The sequence below is a fragment of the Pholcus phalangioides genome, unplaced genomic scaffold (assembly GCF_987345545.1).
Source record: "Pholcus phalangioides strain wild (caught in Gottingen) unplaced genomic scaffold, Ppha-v1.0 ptg000008l_1, whole genome shotgun sequence".
Classification (NCBI taxonomy): Eukaryota; Metazoa; Arthropoda; class Arachnida; order Araneae; family Pholcidae; genus Pholcus; species Pholcus phalangioides.
Window position 1 is genome coordinate 38,499,220 of NW_028301601.1, and position 21,519 is coordinate 38,520,738.

Here is a 21,519-nt window from a genome sequence, read left to right on the forward strand (position 1 = left end):
ATTTTTGGCACGTGACAATTTTTTAGAGTTGGAATTGTGGTTTAACCACCTGTTAAAGTAGTCAAAAACCTCAAATATTGTGTTTCATTATAAAAGTTTGTATTAAAAATAACATTCATTGATTTCATGTAGTACCAATATTATGTGCGCTATAACAATAAAAGTTTTGTAAGAAATAATTGAATTCCTGCTTAAAGCAATATAATATAAACATTATGTAAACATCTGCTGCACTCTTTTTCTGACATGTATTTAAAAAATAACCTTTATTAACTATGCCAATTTTTGTTATTTAACTGTCTTGAAAATTAAAGAATGAATGTGTAAATAGAGGGAGGGGAATAGAAAGGCCATTTTCAAGGAAACAGTTATTTTCTGGATATTATGCTGAGGTGAACTCGGAAAGAAAAGTCATCACGTCTCCGCCGGGACTTGAGCCCAGGCCCTCTTGCATACCGGGCAAGCATGCTACCATCTACACCACTGGAGACATGACCCGCCTTCCTTATTAGTAGCCTCTCTTAACTTCAGGAAATGGCCCCTGGACGGGATGGTTTAGGGTGAGATAGATGACTTTTTTTTCTCAGCCCGAGATATCAAGGTAACAGTTATTTTCAGAATAAAATAACTGTTTCCTTGATATCTCGGGCTGGAAAAAAAAAGCCATCTATCTCACCCAGAAAGGCCGTTGTTAGTCATTGCTCCATTTAGTGCACCACTCACTCTGCTTACAAGGTCTTATTTTTACTCCTAAGAGCGAGGTTTGATTGTATTTATAAAAACTTTTTTTAGCTTCTACTCTTTCATCAAACACCAACTCTGGCCATATCACTATGTTGTAATTTCTTACTGTCATTAATGAGTTGGGTTGGAAATGAAGGTGCCATATCTTGGTGGTCGCTTCAAGCTCATTAAGGGAAATATCTTTTATATAAGTAGTAATAAGTTATATAGTATAATGACTTCACTGTCATAAGTTATATAGTATATAGTCTTCAACCTGGTTTGGACCTGACGGTAACCTTCATTGTGTTAGATGAGCATCTTCCCACTGTGCTACTCAGGCACACTTTTTTTAAGCTTCTGCTAGTCTTATTTTGCATATTTTAAATTTTATTCAGATCACAAGTCAAGTGAGTTTTACTTTCATTATTTATTTACTTTCACACCAGAGGCAACAGTTTGAAGAATTGTCGGGAAATTATAGCCATCTTGGCTTAGATCTTCTACCATTCACAAATTGTGATGATTCAGCAAAGCATCTGAAGGAAAGAGTGCTCTTAGGAAAGCAAGGTAATTTTGAATTTGGTGAACAAATTTATTTCACCACAAATTTTTCCATTCTTTACAAATTAGAGATGAGCTCTTCTAACATGAAGTCATCTTCTCACTGTAGATAGTTGCAAAAAATTTGTTTTTTCTACTTGCTGTATGCATCTGCTCCACTAATGTAATATCCAAGTTTTTAAGGTTTGTTTTTGAATGTACATATTATGGTATTTATTTCCAATATGTTTAGTGCTAGAAGCCAACTATGCTCCAGTTGCCAGAGAATATTGCAAGAGAGGATGTCCTGCCACTTTACGTGCAGACATGTGGGCTTTGATTCTGGGTGTCGATGTCTCTGGAGGAGTGAGTATGATTTTGGCATCACAAAACTGTGAAAAGTATCTTTCTTTATTTTTAAATACAGAAAAACCTGTCTTCAATGGAATCGCAACAGACCAAGATTTTTTTTTTTCTGTTGAATGCAAGTTTCCGCTTAATAAAGGTTCAATTGATATAATGTGTAAAATTGTGTCACAATCTCATGTGATTGAAATGAATTAATATTATTAATTTAAAAATAGATAAAATAAATACAAATAATTAGTCTATAATCACTAAATACTGTATTTAGGCTTTGACAGCATCTGTATGAAATTCTGTCTTACACTATTTTTCTTCTAAAATAATGGCATTTACATCTTTTTTAACTTCCTCAAAAATTTTTAATTAGGGTGTTGGGTGTCAATATCTGTCTTGTCAGATTCAATTTGTACATTATTGTCCATGTTTATGTAATCCACATCAGGGCCATAACTGAGAATTTTTTGAGGGAAAGAGAACCATGATTTTGCTACCCCTACCACTGTAAAATTAGATGATTTATAACTGTTTTTCCCCCCATCTAAAATTTGCCAATCTCTAAATTTTGCCATTGGGGCAGTTGCCCCATTTGCCTCTCTGATTAATTCCGGCCCTGCTCAGCCTTGCTATCGCGAAATGCACACAGCTTGAAATACAATTTTATGTATTGCATATCATTTGGAAATTCAACCCTTACACTGATTTCTCCCGTGGAAAATGCCTGCTTTTCCAAAAAATTTTGTTACAATTTCAGAAAGCAATTGCTTTACTACATATAGCTTAACAAAACCACAGCATCAAATACAGAAACAGATTTTTGCTAATCTAATGGTGGATGATGTAGAACTCGTATTTGCAAGCATAGATTGCATAAAAAATGTTGGTGGAGTGGTAGAGCACTTTAACATTTTGTATTATCCTTTGGCTTATTATCCGCCAAATACTCAGTGTTTGGGTGAAATTTTTCGTTAAAGGGTACAATTTTTCTTTCCGTTTCTGCATTAGATAGGTTCTGTTTAATTCAGGATTTTAATGTGCATTTTGGCATTGAAATCACAGGACCACTATTTTTTTTTTGTTGAAGACAGGTTTCCGCTTAATGCAGGCTCAGTTAAAGACAGGTTTTATTGTATATGCTATTAATTTTAGCTAACACAGTTTGATGCATCAGTAAATGAATTTGTTAATCTGATGATCACCATTATAGAAAGGATTTTAACTTCAGCCCACTTGAGAAGGTATTTAATTGAATTTTGTATGTTACTGAAAATGTTCATTGTTTGTATAGTTATTGTTATTTTTGAAGTAGTTATACATTTCTTATATTATTAATACAGCACTAATAAAACAGTAGTTAATGTTGTCACTCGTTTAGTATGTTATTGAGTTGCAAACATAGCTACAACTAGATACTTTGTCTACAGGGACCAGCATATGTATTTTGGCGCCCCAGTGTTATGTAGAAGTAGTTAAAAGTGAATTCTGCACCTCCTCTACTCCAGCACCCAGGGCACTAGACCCACCTGCTTTCCTCTAGTTGCTGCCCTGTTTGTAAAATAAAGTACTTTTGTATAGAAAATATATAAACATATTTCATCTATCAAAATGAATAAAGTATTGCATTTTTCTACGTAAAAATAATTTGAGAAGAAACTTTTCTCTATATTTATCCTCATTCATCAAGTGATATTTTCCGGTTTTGGCTGAACATGTTATTTTTAATTGACATATATAAGGGGGCGATACATGTTGTGTAAGCCTACTAAATGGGAAAAAATCATGAAAAAAAAAATTTTTAATTAAAAACCAATTTTATTTATCTAAACATAGAAAAAGAACTATGAGAAATACAGTGAAAGTCTGTTATAACAAGTTTGGCTTATAACAAGAATCTTACTATAACAAATGATTGTCAAAAAAGCTTATGTTAAAGATGCGAAAAATATTTATTTAAAGCGAGTTGAAAATTAGGAAGCATTCGCTATAGCATCAAAAAATTCTCAAAAATACCAGTTTTCCTTATTTATCCTAACCCTTAACCCTGGTGTTGTGAAAATTCTGTGCGTAACTGGCGTCGTGGCGCCATTTTGACCCCGACAGACCAGTCACGACCCAGGCTCTGTCCCTCCCGGGATATCCCATTTTGACCCCAGCATGTATTAATGCATTTTAGAAATCAACCAAAGAAATTTTCATAAAGGCAATGCGTTTTTTACATGACTTCATTCATCTATCAATTAATTCACTGAATAATTTTTCAAATTTCTTTAATCATTTTCTCAAAAATGGTGTTTTATTAAGACATAATTTTTATATTCGACAGAAATGGAGGGATACATTAATTTTGAAATTTTTTTCAAATTACAGAATGAATAAAGTGATTGTCCGAACACTCTTTGGTCCTGATGTGTTCGGATAATCAATACTTTATTCATTCTATAATTAAAAGTGAAAAGTTCAGTAAATTGATTCCAAACTAATTCGATAACGCTAAGGAATAAATTGAAATTTAGACAAATGATACCCCAAAAACTGTGATAAGAACTTTTTGTTGCGCACATTTCCCTCTTAAGGCACACCCATAGGATTAAAATGAATTCGTGAAAAAAAAAGTTGGCAGACAAATCTGCTCTTATTCACTCATTTTTTTGCTTGTGAATCGTTTATAACTACATAAACTATACCTGAATCCACCCCTAATTACAACTGTAGCTCACAGATACAGTATGTACAATTGCTTGGAAGTACATTAGAAGGAAGCTATCGTGTTGGGAGATGAAAGGGTTCAAGTTCCAAGAAAATACCAACTGTTCAGCATCATTGACTATAGAAAACTGAAAATGAGAGGTTGGAAAGGTGTTCGGTTAACAGAATTGTTTGGAAAATTGATGTTTGGATAAACAAGGTTCTCTTGTATATATTAAATTTCTTGAACACAGTTTTCATGATAAAAAAATTAACAGATATGATTAAAATATGTCAAAAAATAAATAAAATATACTCAAAAAAATAAAATTTACAAATTAAAATATTTACTATATTTTCATAAGCACCAAAATTAGTCTTATTCTAAATTGGAAACACAGTACTCGCAAACAACACCATGCATGTTGAATACATAGATCCTATGTACAATTCACTAACAACACAATCCTCATTATCACCTCAGATATTCAATCTTTCATCATTAATTTCAAACCATTATCGAGAAAATTGGTGTTCTTCTCAGATACGCCATTTCGATCTGAACACTCCGGCCATCAGACAAAAAAGTTTTATGCAAGTGGTGTGGTGGGGTCATTGACCCCATGTTAACTTTGATTAATGATATAGAGGGGAAAAAAATTAGAAAAACATCATAAATTTGTCAAACACCTGTAAACAACTAGCTTGAAAGATACTGAAAATAAGATCATCCAGATATATTTCTTCCTCAAGGGGTGGCAAGATGACTTCACCACACCAGTAAAGACACTTTATACATATTGAAATGATTTTTTTCAGTGAATTTATACTGAACAAAAATTTTGCAAAGAAAATTGGCCTCCAGACCACTAGCCTAGAATTTATTGATCTCCCCGCTAGTCCGAGGTCTAGCAGGACCGTCTCAATATCATGGGCCCCCCCCCTCCTTGGGCAAAGTGATGCTATGGTAGTCCCATACTTTAGCTAGAGTGGGACTGACAGAGCTACAGCCCGGGGCCTAATATGGTTTTCATCATTTTTTTTTCATACAATAAATTTCATATAGGGAAGGGGGGTCTGAAAAATTTAGCCGGGGACTTGAGGAAAAACCCTATCCTAGGGAACTTGTTGCAAAATGTAGGCAGTTAGGCCTGGGTGGGTCCATGCCCTAAAGATGGCCCTGGTTTTATGGGTGGTTTTGTTGGATTCTCTCTCTCACTGTAAGTGTTAGTCACTAATATAAAATCTTTATTTCTTCACACCTTAATTTTTCTTCTCAGCTCTCCAAACCACCTGTCATGGCCCCCTTTCTCCATTTTCTTCCGTGGCCCCCTTGAAGTATCCCAGTACCACAAGGGGGGCCATATGGCCCCCGGTTGAGAACCACTGCTCTAGGGTTCTTCAAACAAAGAATGGACACAGAAAAGTCAAATTGTTTTAACCTTTTCATCCTATTTTTGGGCTTCGTCACTACACACTTGGGTTATGTGATGATTTTATTTGACTTTTGTCTGTTCGAATGACTGAGAGACCACAGGATCAGAACTTCTAGTTTAAAGTTGTTTCCGAATGACTGAAAAAATCGTGTTAAAAACTTTCCAATTAGTGGGAAAATGTTGACAAGTCCATACAGCCCTAAAAGTGAGCAGTGGTATAATAGTTGTGACTTTTAATTGTTCAGTTGGTCGACTAAATGGCTTTGATAATATGAAATTCAATGAAAAAATATCTTAAGTTAACTGCTGTGAGACGGGGCGCGGTAGCCCAGGTCAATAAGATACTCACCTAAAGTACCAAAGGATGTTTAGAGGTGTCGCGAGTTCGATACCCAGTTCGTCCTTGTCAGAAAACTTTCCTGACACAGGGGTACAACAAAAACGGCAACAAGACCACAGGAAGAAATTGCTACCGCAAGGAGTCCTCCCCTTTGAGAGGTTAGCGCACCAACCCCTCGACAAGTATAAAAAACAAGCCTGCTGCACGGAATCGGCAATAAATTGTAGGTCCCGGTCTAATTAGCCCTCGTGTGCAGAAAATGACCGTGGTGCGACAAAAATGATCAAAATGATCAAACTGCTGTGAGACCAAATATCAAGTTCATGACTAGAATTCTGTTCATTCATTAAATATAAAAACAAAACTATGTAAAAGACCTTTTAATGCAGATAAAGTAGAGATTTTCTAGAATTTTATAACTTGACAGAGCAAAAAAGGAAGATATTCGATTATAACAAGAAATTCATTATAAGAGCAATTTTCTTCGTGATTGTGAACTGTCCTTATAGCAGACATTTACTGTATAGTTTTTGTAATGATGTTTTCATAAATTTAAAACTTCTTTAAATTTTCATAGTTAGAAAAACAAAACAAAAAAGTTATAACCATTTACTAGGGCAGTGATACCTCAGCTAATGAAGATAATTTGTTCTGGAATCATTTTTGTTAGCTGAAATGAGATTTCCCATAGGTTTCTATGAGAAATCGTCTAATTTCTTCAAGAAACAGCCAAAAATTTGAAGATAAGTTTCATGAAACACTTAGAAGCACTACTACTACTACTTAACCATACATGCACCTCGTACACATTTCTCTACGGAATTTCTAACTGATCGGCATATGCCGGAGAATGAGTGTATGTGTGGCCCCAACGTATTAATGTTGTTGAGTTGTGTTTGTTTTGTGTTTGTGCTGCCATCTGTCTTCCATGTTCTCAAGTAAAGATGGAAATGCTTGAATTTTCATGTTATGTCAGTATGGTGTTGTTTGTCTACCTGTTCTCTGCGAGAGACTTTTTCAAATGGGAGGCTGGCTTGTGTGTGTGTGTGCATTCACACCTCAAAGCTGGAAACCCACGGAAAACCAACTTCAGCCGACCACCACTATGCCATCAACAGGGTTCGAACCTGGATCTTTGGGACAACTAAGAAGCAGTGTAAAAAAGACAAATACTGACCGAAGCCTGAGATAAACAACTTCACAATTGGATGAAGAAGAATTTGCAGGAAGATGTTCATAGGTGTCCCTATCCATATATGATTTGGTGAGCTCATTTCTGTGTCTGATACATGCAGATGGAAAAGATAAGCTCCTAGAATGTCCAAATTGTTCAATTTGATGCCTAAAGAGTCTTGTACTGAAAGAACATTGTATTCTGAAAACATTGGCTTCTTTTTTTTCAGTGCATTTTCTGCTAGCCGAATTTTTCATTTTACGTGAAATGGTTCAAAACTTTCAGAAAGAGAAGTGGACATCATTACATATCTGGAAAAAGATCCCGAGTTGGACATAAGTTAATCTGGCTAGAGTAACAGCAATTCTGATGATGATTGGCGTAAAATTCAGCTCATGACATGGCTGTTTTAAATTATTAGTTAATATGGATGCACACACTATTTTCATTAGCTGAACCCATATTTGTTAGCCAAGGCAAAAAAATCTTGAAGAAAAAACTTTGTTAGCTGAAAAATTTGTAAGCCGAGGCATTACTACATATGCAAGATTCTGTTATGAGCGAGACCATTTCAGTTTGCATTCTAAGAGTAGATAAAATTTCATTTCTGTCTCATTCTTTTTTATTTTTAAACTAAGAAGGAATGATCACTATAAAAAGTATTTTAATTACAATGATATGTCGAAAGTGAAATTTAATTCTAATTGTTTTTCATCAAGAATAGTTGGAAGAATTGAACAATAAGAACAACCTTCACCAAACTTGTCTGTTTTTATTGACATTATTATAATAGAATTTAATTATTTTCATTATTAATTTTATTATTAATGAGCCTATAATAGAGAAAAACTTATGTTAATCAAATTAGTATTCAAACTGCCCTGTTTTTTTTCACTTCATAAACTTGAAGCTTAAATACAATAACTTACTGGTGGGTGTGCTTGTAAACATCATACTAAAGAGTATATTCAATTTTATTAATCAAATGTAATTTTAAAGCATGCTAGACTATACTCAGACATAAGTGTATATAAGTTTACATTATGTCAAATAATTTTCAGCTAGAGAGTTAATGAATTTAATTTTTCCCATTTCGCCAAAAAACCTGGGTTTTTCAATAATACCCACCTGGGCTAGGTTTTTTTTTAATCCTGCCGTAAAAATACATATTTAAACTAAACTTGTTTTCTTAAAGCATTGTTCACTATTGTTATGGAATTATTTTAGTCTGCGCCCTCCCCCCCTATTCGCGGTTTCCATGTCCGTGGTTGTTTCCCTTCATTGAAATTTTTTTTTGGAAACACTCAGCAATCGTCATTCACATGTCTCGTTTATAAAATTTGAGTTGTGCGTGTTTAGGATGGCTCATTTTTCTAGTGCTATTGCTTTGGAAAGACAAAAAACAGTGAAAGGTTTACAAGAAAAATTGGATATATTGACTATGCTTTGCAAAAGTAAGTCAATTGATGCTGCTGTGGCCCGCCATTACGATGAAATTCGTTCAGCCATTGCTGTAGCTGCTGCACCTGTGGCAGCAAAAACTTTGCATCACCTACGGGATCCATGTTTTTCTCGTACATAAAATACTGTGTTTTTGTGAGTACAAGAGTGCTATCAAAAAAGGTTTTCCAATTGATTGTAATATTATAATGGAAAAGAGGCGATAACATTTTACACTTCTGTAAAGGGAAGGGCTGGTAAAATGTCTATTTCATCAGAATTTTATGCAAGTAAAGGTTGGTTTCATAGGTTTAAGAAATGATTTGGATTATGCAATGTAAAAATCACTGGCGAACAAGCCTCGGCCAACCAGGAGACAGCTAGAAAATTTCCAAAGACTTTGCAGAAAATTAGTGAAGAGAAGAGTTATGCACTTCAGCAGGTGTTTAACGTTGATGAAACTGCACTATTTTGGAAGAAAATGTCGCAAAGAACATTTATCAATCAAGAAGAAAAGTGAGCGCCTGGTTTTAAGATAGACTTACTATGTTGTTAGATAAAGCCCACCATAATTTTCAAATCTGCAAATCCGCGAGCATTGAGGTTAAAGGATGTCAAAGCTCCCAGTATTTTGGATGAACAATAAAAGGGCTTAGACCATGAAAGCACTTTTCCTGGATTGGTTTAAACTGTGTTTCGTCCAGAAGTCAGGAGTTACCTTGAGAGTGAAGACATGTCATTCAAAGTTCTTTTGATACTGGATAATGTTCCCCTGGATAACAAGATGTCAATGTGTTCAAAGCTGATGGTGTGGAAGTCCTTTATATGCCTCCTAATCAACATCTATCATTCATCCCCTTGATCAGGGAGGTAAAGCGAACATTCAAGGCTCACTATATACACCACTTAATGGAGATGATTGTGCACGCAATAGAAGATGCAAATGCATAAAATGTCTTGAAGGTATGGAAGAATTACACTATCACTAATGCCATTAGTGTCATAACTAGAGCTGCAGCAGCCCTTAAGTAGACGACAAGTTCACCATGAGTAACATAGTGGAAGGGCTTCGCAAGTTCAAATCAGCAATAGATTATTTTCATGACAGATCCCTCTATTGTACGTTCTTCACATGTAGAAAAATTAGTAGAGGAAGCCTTGTTCAACATATTCCAACATACTTGATATGAAGAAGAAGAAACATCAAACAGAAATCACAATGTTCTTTCAGAAAGCATCGCCAACAACCACTGCACCCTCTTTTGCTTCTACCATCCCCTTGTATCTCTGCATCAACCTGCTCTTCTCATGATGTTCAATAAATGAGATAAACCATAAAACCCTGTGGTTTTGGTTATTCACAGATTTCCGTATTTGTGGTCACTCCAGGAACGTAACCCCTGCGAATACGGGGGGGGGGGGGGGGCTACTGTATATTGTTTCTTTCTCTGTGAATGTTAATCTTATGTATAAATGTGAAAGTATGTATGTTCTTTATACAAATCTACAGTTTTAGACCGATCGTCGCCAGATTTTGTATATATACCAAACAAGTGCGGGATTGAACCGTAGGCTACTTTAAAAGTTCGTCAGAGCTGGGCAAATGCCCGAAATGGGCGAAAAACTGTCGGGCAACAATAGTTTTGGGGCCTCAACAATCACTTTCGGAACGTTTACTTTGGTTACCGTGGTTTCCAACAATGCGTTTCAGATGTGAATATGTGCCTTTACAATGGTTTGTCACACCTTTAATTCTGTTATTATAACAGTTTATTCCTTTATAACGGTTTGTAACTTTTCCAATCCCCCCATTAATTGCAGAAAACCCGGGAGGCGCCGGGTATTTCTGCTAGCCTATATACAGGGTATCCTGTAAGTGATAATGTGGCCTTTATCTCATCTACCGCCCATCGTATAGGTATAGTTTCAATTTAAAAAATGCGTAAAAGGCGTTTGAATAATATTCGCTGCACAAGTTGGACGTATGACGTCGCTAACAACAGAGAACAACAACTACGATGACAAAACAGGGAATAAAAATGTTCAACGCCAATTGATGAACTCAATGCTTGCTTCAAATCATCAACACTCTGGCACGAAGTTAAAAAATTATCATTATCCACCAACATGCGAGTTCAACTGCAAAATGACTCAGCACTGCTGTCATTTTCACATCAGTTGACCAACCAGTAGACCCAAGCACTGGACTGATTACGTTCCCAAATGGATTTTGCCAGTTGTTAAACTCAGTTCAAGAACTTGCAGACAAAGTCTTCCCAAACATTCAACAATTGCATCATTGATGCAACGATTCTAACTGGATGTGACAGAGAAAAAGAAGTCTTCATTCCACGTATCCCAATTATCACCGAAGAAATGCCATTCACTTTCAAGCGATTGCAGTTCCCGATTCATTTAGCTTTTGCCATGACAATCAACAAAGCGCAAGGTCAGTTGTTAGCAGTGGCAGGTATCAACTTACTTGAGCCCTGTTTTTCATACGGACACCTTTTCGTCACCTGTTCGCTTGTTGGTAATAGCAAAAATTTGTACATCTACACACCAGATGGAAAAAGAAAAAATATTGTGTATCCACAAGCGATTGCCTGAAGATTTTAATTAAAATATTTAAAAATAAAAGTAATTTTCTCTTACTTGATGCAGAAATTTTTTTGATTAAGAAATAATTAATAAGCTATACATATATAATTTTTTTACGGGACGGGCAACGTCGCCGGGTATCAGCTAGTTCTTCTATAAATATATTTCAAACTATATTTCAATTCAAGCTTCAAATCATTTTTAAATGATTCTTCAAAAAATCTGTATGTATAAAATTGATTTTCTGTGTGTGTGTATATTCTCTATACAAATCTACAATTTTAGATCGATCGTCCCCAAATTTTGCATATATACCAAATGGGACACAACTTAAACGATAGGCTGCTTTAAGGGCAAATGCCCGAAATGGGAGAAAAACTGTTGGGCAGCAGTGGTTTCTCGGCCTCAACAATCACTTTTGGAACATTTACTTTGGTTACCGTGGTTCCCTAGCAATGCGTTTCAGATGTGTTTATGCCTTTACAATGGTTTGTCACTTCAATGCTGCCAGTATATATTTACAATAGTTTATGGCTTTATAATGGTTTGCCACTTTTTCAATAGTTGTCAGAATCATCATCAGCATCACTTTGAGGGACAGGCAAAGGATGATCCCCATAAAAATCAGTGTTAAAATTACCGACTTTACCGTAGAAATGCTGGAATTTAGTGGGGGTTTCCTGCCACATCAATAATTTTAAAAGTTGTATTGAATTCTTGATTTTTGAAGTATTGAGTTCACTTAGAAATACGAAGCCCAAAAAATTAAATATGCAGTAATTAGCCGGACCTACTTTTAAGTTGGATATCCATGCAATAACATTGATGTCAACTTTTTATTTACATTTTCTCAAGCATGAAAATTAATGTCTCTGTAATGTCTTTTAATATTCAACTGCATAAATTCATACAGTTTAGGTTGTTTTAAAATTAATTATGGGTCCGTAAAGTACATCGAAGAAATTCCGCAGCTTTAATTAAGCATTTTTTGAAGCAGAAATAGGCAGATGGATAACGAAGTTTGGGGGAGGGGGAATCGAAATACCTAGCGACCCTTTAAAAAAAGGAAAAAAATATTCATTTCCATGTTTCTTTAAATCTAGGTTTGTTTATTTCATAAGTTGCGCAGGAAGTTGTCATTTGGTTAACTTGGGCACGGTTTGTATGTCCCTCAAAGAAAGAGATATCACGTGATTCAAGAAAACCCAGGCAGCGCCGGGTATTATAGCTATTTTTAAATAAAAATTTTAGGCTTTAGGAAAATAATTATTTTTGACATAAGAATTTTTCATTACTTTTGCTGTATTTGTTTAAAATTTTACATCACACCAAGAGTGATGTTGAGTCTCTTATATATCTATATTTGTTTTTAAATGATCGTTTTTAATTTTTGCATTTGTTATAGTTTCTCAGATTTTATATTTTCTGTCTTTTATTTCAGGACAAGTTGAATTTTCAACACTTGAAATCTTGTGTTTTTCAACATGAACTTCTCACAGATAAGCTAATTTTTAAGGTAATCTCAATTCGATGTATTATAAGTAAATATCTATGAAAAGAAATTCAGCTTACTTTAATAACAGACTTGAGGATAAACAAACCTTTAAAGTCATTACTGTATTTCTCGGAATCAATGAGCAGTTCATGCCCATTTAAATATTATTTGCAAGCATTAATGATGAATATACATGAAAGAACCTCTTGATAACAAGCACAGATGAAACAGAATTAATTGATTAAATAGAAAATTTTGTTCAAATTTTGAGTGTAAAATATTGTACTTTGAAGATATATTCCAAGATAATATATTCAAGGAGACTAATAAATATTGGCATTTTGCACCATCTGATCACCGAAAGTGTTATTTTTTGTGTCCGGAAATGTGCAAAAGTGTTATGCAGCAAACCTTTCTTCAATTTAATTTTATTAATCAACTAATCAATTATTAATTTTTCATGGAAAATAAACAGTTTATTGATGCATTTTCTGGTGGCACTATGCAGAGCGTGTTTGAAAAATATGTTAACATCAGCATTAATTAGGTTGTGCATAATGATGCTGCTTCTTGGTAAAAACAGCATTTTCTCTTGGTCCACAGATTATCATCACATCAGGATTTCCTGGTATACAGTATAGTTCAGAAGAGTAATTTTATTATGTTGTAGGGCTTCATCTTGTTGCATTCTTAAAAACATTTATCAAAAATAAGTTCATACATCACGAATACATTTCAAATATTTTTGTGTTTCATTTCCAGGATATACATTTGACTGCATCTAATGATGATCAGTATTTTGTTTTTGAGGATCTTCTCTATCAGGTAAGGCATAAACTAAACATACATCAGGGGCGTTCTTATTCATCAGTGAAAGGCTCTTATTTGGATATCTGAAACCATGAATAGTAAATAACAGCTTGTGGCCTAAACTGCTGGGTATATACAAATCATAGGTACACTAGGCTGATCTGTCCTGTTCAAGAATTTTATCCAGCTCTTAAAAACATTTGTAAAATGCTTCATTGTTTTAAAATATGTCATAGGACTTGAGCATAACGCTTGTACGTATAAGAAATAGGGTTAAGATTGATGTCAAGAAACTGTTTTTTTTAATGCCCCTTTGAATGTACAAAAATGATGAATGTTAGAAGATCAAGTTCAAAACTTATAATATATGGTCTCTATTATTTATTTATTTATTTACTTAAAAATACAAACTACAGGCAAAAGCCCAGTTACAGTTTGCTTATATGAATACAAGATAGAGATAAAACATATTGTTCCGGATAATTTTCCACAAGACTTCGAGGTTGCAAAACAAGAAGCGGTTCGACAGACAAACACAGATTTATTTACAGAACAGCAATTTACACGTATTTACAACGTAATCGGAGAGCTAACAACTTTCTCACAAAGTTAAATTACGACTGACTTTTCATCCAGTCTCTCTCTATTCGAGTCTCTTTGAGCCTCCATCTTGTGAGCGCCACAGTATTTATAACCCCGGAGAAACTTCAAGAAAAACACAAAATTCTATTTTACAGTTTCCTAGTCGGCAGCGCCACCGCACGGAGGGGTTGAACCAATGTCTGGAGGGGGCGGGACTTTCTGGATTTTTCTCTACACGCCCTGCCAGTTCTCCACCAATCATGCATTTGTGCGCTTAACCGAAACCGGTGTCAGCCCCGTTGCCAACGGAAGGCGGTGATAAAGGATTGCGCCATCTATCGCCCGTAGTTTGTAACAATATGAATATACAAAATAAAAATTTAAAAATTTACATCATCAGTATTACTGCATCTTAGAAATTGGTACAATGGAGAATTTTTCAAAACATTAGAACGATATAGAGGAACATAAAAAGATTACGGTATCTAACATTGATTCGTGGTCAATAAAAAGTAATAAGGTTTAGAATATCAGATGCATCAAGATCAAAGTGAAGAATTTTTACAAAAACCTAGTAAGAGCCCTGAGACGGTGAGTTTCAAGGGAATCTCATAACTGAATGATGAGTGAAGTATTTCGTTTGGTAAGTAATGATTATATGGCTGATGTGTCTTAAAATACATTAACTATATTAAAAAACAGATTCCAAATTATGCTTCAGTATTCCAAAACAGATCGAACATAGGAATTGAAAAGTAACAAGATAGTTTCAACATTGTAAAAAAGCTTACTATTACGAAATATAAAACCAAGACTTCTGGATGCTTTAGATACAATATAATTAATATAAAAAATATATATATATATGTGGGGGTTTGAGTATTTTTTTAGGCCTAATGACTTTGGTACTCTCAGAAACGTTCTATATGTAGCCAATATTAGGGTGTTCCCCCCTAATGAGAACCCTGACATTGGCTTTGATAGTTTCTGTTTCATATTTTGGGGAATTCAGTGTTTCATTATTATATTGCATCTATATTCTTTTTCAGTCATTGTTCATTTTGCTTTCAGCCTTATTGCTTTTCATATTTGCCATTATTTTAATTTTGATTTCAACTTATTTACGATGAATATTTTATATGCTGCGCTATATATTTCAGCTGCCTGTGGCACTGATCTCAGTCATTTTCGATAGAATCATTAAATTTACAACCTTTTTACAATTTAGTTCCATATATATATATATATATACACTCGTGTGTAAAATTAAGAAAATTTGCACATTGTGTCTATTTTCACAAAAGTAATGAACCAAAGGTAATAATTCACCAAAGAAGTATGCAAATATTCAGTGTTGAATACATAAGCATACACATGTGTGTGGGCAGAGCTGTGACCACAGAGAGGATGATAAGGGCACGAGTTGTTTTCCACGGTTCATGTGCTCGTACTCCTTGGTGACATTCGCTGTGTTCCTTGCAAGAGTTTGGTAAATTCTATAAGCTATCAGGTACAATGAGTAGCCACAAACGTATAAATGACAGAATGAGATGGAGAATCATCGGTACATGGGTGGGAACCCTGCGCCAATTGTGCGCACTGCACCAAAATTAACATCTTGCATCATCCTGCTCCAATAGTGTATTTTCGTATTTTTCTGCGCGAAATAGTGAATTTTGTTTCAGTATGACCAGAATTTTGGAAAGGACGATAAAATTTTTTTTTTCCTGCTTGCCGCAAAACAGTTCTTTCCGAGAAGAGCGTGTTTTATTCCACTGTACTTAAACTATCGCCTTATATAAACTATCTGCCCCTCATTGGGGTTTCCATCCCAAAACCCTGATAATATCCGTGATCGTGCTACTGAAGATGGTTTGCAATGGTCTTTCAGCTTTAAAGTGCAAATGTGAGTCAGTTTCCGTTTTAAAAAAAAAAAGTCGCCACTGGAAGCAGCTGAAATTACTGTAGTCGATCATCATTGCGTCAAATCCCAATGTTTCATGAAATTTTTTTTCACTCCGGGAGTAAAAAAAAGCATGTCCTCTGAATTACGAATGCTAATTTAGAAACGTTGCCGAATGACGAGTGTTAAATTGCCAATCTCGCCAAATAATGAGTGCTGAATCGTCAAACATCATGTTTGTTCTTCCAAAATTCTCTCCCATTTTTGTAACAATTTCTTTCCGAGTGTTAAAATATTGAAAACTTATGGAAAATTTTTAGCCCATTTCAAGTGCTGCTGTTCCAGACAGCAAATAGTGCCCTCAGTAAGCAAAAATCATCTTAAATAGACTAGTGTGGAAAAGTTTATGACAGCCGCTCTTTGAAACAAGGTGTCAAAAGCCTGAAACACCAAAAACAAAAAACAAGGTGATGAAAAGATGTTTGATAACAAAAGACAGTGTAGTTGTTTTATTTTGAAAAGGGGTGAGGGTTAACGAAAATATTCTTGTTCATTTCGCTGCTCCAATTTATAAATATCTGTTCCAAATCTTATATTTTGCTGCTCCAAAACTGCTCAGAAATGGACTTTGTCACTTCCCACCCCTGTCGGTAGATTGGAGGCAGCACAATCACAAGTGCAGGTGGTTACAGATCTCTATCTAATGCCCAGTGTCATCTGCAACAGTCTGGAAACAGTTTCAGGATACTAGATATATATTGAGAAGACCTGAACAAGGTCGTTGAAGAGCCATGATGATCAATGGGAATTATTATTTGGCACTTTCAGCGCAGCGCCACAGGACTGTTACAGCATCACAGCTCTCACTTCAGCTGCATGCTGCCAATGGAAGTTTCATGGTTTACTGTTGCCCAAAAGCTTGTGCCAGAAGACCAGCAGTTTGCATTCCACTAACTGCAGCACACAAGAGAGCGCATTTAGCATGGTGCAGACAACATCAGACAAGAACGGGACCAGACTTTAGTGGAGCACTGTGCTTTTCACAGATAAGTTGAGATTCAGCCTGGACACCGATTCTCGACGTACACTCATCTGGAGAGAGCCTGATACCATCCCTCCTAAATTAGGGAAATGGGCCACTATGGTGGTGGACTTGTCATGGTCTGAGAGGATATCATGTTGGACAGCCGCACACTCCTCCATGTGTTTGGCATGACTGCTAGGGGGTATAGAGAAAAGATCTTAGAGCCCTATGTTCAACTTTTCAGGGGCGCAGTTGGCCCTCGGTTTCTGTTCATGGACGACAATGCTCATCCACATCGGGCTCACCTAGTTGACGATTATCTGGAAAGTGAGGATATTCGGCGTATGGATTGGCCAGCCAGATCTCCTGACCTAAACACTATAGAATAGTGTTTCTCAACCACCGGGCCCTGACACCATTCATACTGGACGGCGAGTGATTAGCCATTTTATTTTTCCTCATTCATTTCCTGTTGGTCATGTGTTTGACTGGGCTTTCAACTCACAAGAATGAATGAGAACCATCCCGGAACTGAAAACTGTGTTGCTGCAGGAGTGGGACCAAATGCCACAGGGTCTCCTCAGCTGCTTCGTGTCCAGTATGACATCGTGCTGTGCTGCCTGTCTGAATGTCAGATGGGACCATACCCCATATTAGATTCGTTTTCGGTTCAATTCGGATTTTGAACATTCGTGCAATGATGAGCTCTACTGACAATCATGCATGCGTACTATGACATTTTTATGGTACATCTCTTTCTCTGTTATAACTGTGTCTTCGTACTAAATTTCATTAAAATCTGTGTACTAGTTTTTCAGAAATTCAACATAATGAGCTAATTCTCTTAATTTTCCACACGAGTGTATATTGGTGACTTGTACTTGAGAAAAACAAAATCAGTTTATTTGGGAATTCTCCCACCCCGCCACCATTGTTGCTTGATTATTTTGGTAATTTTTATTCACCTTTTAAGTGGCATGGAAGTGTGTATGCATAATTTTTCTAGTATCAATTTTTCTTTAATTTAATTTCCTGAATTCCTTTCAGATATTGTTAATTTTTTCTCGAGACACATCTGTTGCATCTCATTTTGAGAAAAGTAGTGCAAATCCACCTAAAGCAGTGTTACGAGGCACACATAATACTGTTGTCTATCCACCAAATGGAGTAATTCCATTTCATGGATTTTCAATGTATGGTAAGTTGTCTTATATTTGTTACGAACTTTTGTAGAAGGCTAGAAAAGATCTCAATGGTCTCGTATTTGATTTCTTTGGACTCTTTCACATAATTTCTGCATGTACTCTAAGTAGATTTGAACAATAAAAAATATAAATTTTGGGAAAAAACACTTGGGCATGAGTAAATTTGTCAATTACTCAAATACCAGAGTGAGTGTTAAGAAATGAAATTTTGTTTTCCACCTCTAATTCTTTATGGCACTATAAAATGCAGTTGCCGTTTACTGTACATCAGTATTACAGCAATTTTGCCATACTAAAAATATATTTACAATTAACTTATTAATTTATTAAAATTATTAAGTAAAGCATTTAATAAAACAAAATGCAGTTGCTTTTTTGTTTTCAATATGCATTAGACTCGCTAATCTGGCTAAAATCTGACGAGGAGGTGCCAGATTACTGAAAGTTAATTGAAACAGCCCATATATATAAATAATACAAACTTCTATGCACAGACATGCAATGACATCTTTTCCTCATTTATGCTTGAAGAAAACCCACTTAAAAACTCCAAATTACTAGATGGGCTGGATTATAGAGAGTCTGCTGTACAGTGTTAAATGTGTCATCCAGTATTAAATGTATTCAAGTTATATTTTTCTTCTAGGTTTCTCATCATTGTAATGTTAAAAACGTGAATTATATATACTTACAGTTGCACCATTATGTTATATATATGAAGACCCAGTCAGCCTGTATTACGTCTTCAAGCAGCTCTATTGCCGTTATTTCTTTCGTTTACATTGTCTGTCATCTAATCAACAGGTAAAATTTTCTTTACAAATTTTTTTGTCAACTTGGAAATGAAATTTTTTTTTCAGAGTAAACTGTGCTGTTGTTGCAGGAAATGTGTTGAAAAGTATTTGTGAAATGAACTGAAATCTGAAATGAATCTGGAAAAAAAAATGAATCTGAAATTCTCTATTGTGGTTTTCATTTCTGATTAAATCAGAGGTGATAAAACTCATCAAAAAATAGTGGGGAAATTTATTTGAAACTTATTTTTGATTAGGATATTTTATCGAATATTAAAAGAAAATTTTTGCATTCATTATTGCAATTTTTCTGATTTTCTTCTATAGGGTGTGTTGGCTTTGTGCTTGCTTTTTGAGACATTGCTTCACGAAGTAGAACCACAGCTTGCATATCATTTTGCTTCACATGATATCCATCCGTAAGTAGATAAAATTTTATAAAATACTAGCTATAATACCCGGCGCTGCCCGGGTTTTCTTCAATGAGGCTGTTAGAAACACGTGATATCTCCCTCTTTCTTTGAGGGAAATGCAAACCGTGTCTAAGTTAACCAATATGGCGACGTCCTGCGCGACTCATGAAATAAATAAATCTAAATTTAAAGAAACGTAGAAATGAATAGTCCCCCCCCCTTTTTTTATGGGTGTAAGGTATTTCGATTCCCTCCCCCTGAACTTCAAGTTATCTATTTCTGCCTGTTTGAGCTTCCAAAAATGCTTAATTAAAGCTGGAATTTTTTCGATGCACTTTACGGGGCCCAAAACTAATTTTAAAAACATCCTAAACTATATGAATTTATGCAAATAAATATCAAAAGACAATACGGAGACATTAATTTTCATGCTTGAGAAGATATAAATAAAAAGTTGAAATCAATGTTATTGCCTGGATATCAAACTCAAAAGTAGATCCGGCAAATTATTCATATTTTTAATTTTCTGGGCTTCGTATCTCCAAGTGAATTCCATATTTCAAAAATCGAGAATTCAATTTAATTTTTAAAATTATTGATGTGGCAGGGAACCCCCCCCCCCCCACTAGATTTCCGTATTTATGCAGTTAAATCGGCAATTTTAATAGTGATTTCTATGAGGATCACCCTTTTCCTGACCCTCAAAGCGATGATGGTGATGATTATGACGTCTATTCAAAAAGCCTCATTACTGAGAGTATTGAAAATGTGGCAAACCATTATAAAGGCATAAACTGTTATACATAACTGGCAGCATTAAAGAAGTGACAAGCCATTGTAAAGACATAAACACGTCTGAAACTCATCGCTAGGAAACCACGGTAACCAAAGTAAACGTTCGGAAAGTGATTGTTGAGGCCCAAAAACCATTGTTGCCGGACAGTTTTTTGCCCATTTGGGGCATTTGCCCTGGTCTGACGAAATTTTAAAGTAGCCTATCGTTCAAGTCGGGTCCCATTTGGTATATATGCAAAATTTGGCGACGATCGATCTAAAATTGTAGATTTGTATAGAGAACATACACACACACACAGACACACACACAGAAAATCAATTTTATATATATAGATCAGTTGTAATGAAGGAAAGAGCCTTTTTTTAGATGTTATGCTGAGGTTAACTAGGAAGAAAAGTCTGCAATCCAGGCAAGGACAATACCTAGGAAAAAGTCTCCCTTCATGTATTGTGCTAAGAAAAACCACCTCACTCTCACTATTGGAAGTATATTAGTATATTTAATTTTGGACACTAAAAAGACAGTACAATGGAACATAAAATTAAGATAATTATAAAGATGGCTTATCAATAATGTTTCTTTGAATCTGCTCAGTTTATTATAGAATTAAAATTGCCATCAAATGGATCATAATGAGCTTCAAAGTTTTGTTGTGGGTGACCAAGAAAATTAGAACCAATATCTTTCTTAAATACAATGAAATATTTATTTTTTTGACTCAGATTCTATTTCATTAAAAAAATAAAATGGTATTATCATTAGCTGGATCTTGAACACCCATACCTTCGAATTTTTTTTTCCTGTTTTTTAGTGCTGTTTATTCACCAGAAATTGCGATAATTATACAATTTGCAGAGAAAGATGCCCTCCACTTGTTAATACAAGATATACATAAAACTGGCTATACATAGAGATCATTTTTTTATAACTACATATAGGTTTTCCATACATCTTGTATTAACAGGTGGAGAGGACATCTTTCTTTATTTATATGTCTACATCTGGTAGCCCTAATTTCATTTACGAGCAATTAGCTAATTGTTGTCACTTTTCATCACATGGTGCCATTCTGCATATATATGCTCCAAGGAAGAAATATTCTGTCTTCATAGCTTAGTGATAGAGCACTCCTACAGCATTACGTGGTGACAGAGACCATGGTTCGAGTCCCAGTGATGGTAGAGATGAATTT

The 21,519-nt window shown here is 35.1% G+C and overlaps 1 protein-coding gene across 2 annotated transcripts in view; it reads left to right on the top strand.

Moving 5' to 3' along the window:
- The window catches only part of LOC149084259 (TBC1 domain family member 19), a 60,402-nt gene that overhangs the window by 25,897 nt on the left and 12,986 nt on the right, over positions 1-21,519 (top strand). For both annotated transcript variants that reach the window (XM_089234623.1, XM_089234624.1), the window contains exons 9-15: positions 1,173-1,293; positions 1,520-1,632; positions 12,747-12,821; positions 13,563-13,625; positions 18,167-18,317; positions 19,019-19,128; positions 19,446-19,537. In XM_089234623.1, the coding sequence (XP_089090749.1) occupies positions 1,173-1,293; positions 1,520-1,632; positions 12,747-12,821; positions 13,563-13,625; positions 18,167-18,317; positions 19,019-19,128; positions 19,446-19,537 (725 nt within the window). The remainder of the gene's footprint in view (positions 1-1,172; positions 1,294-1,519; positions 1,633-12,746; positions 12,822-13,562; positions 13,626-18,166; positions 18,318-19,018; positions 19,129-19,445; positions 19,538-21,519) is intronic.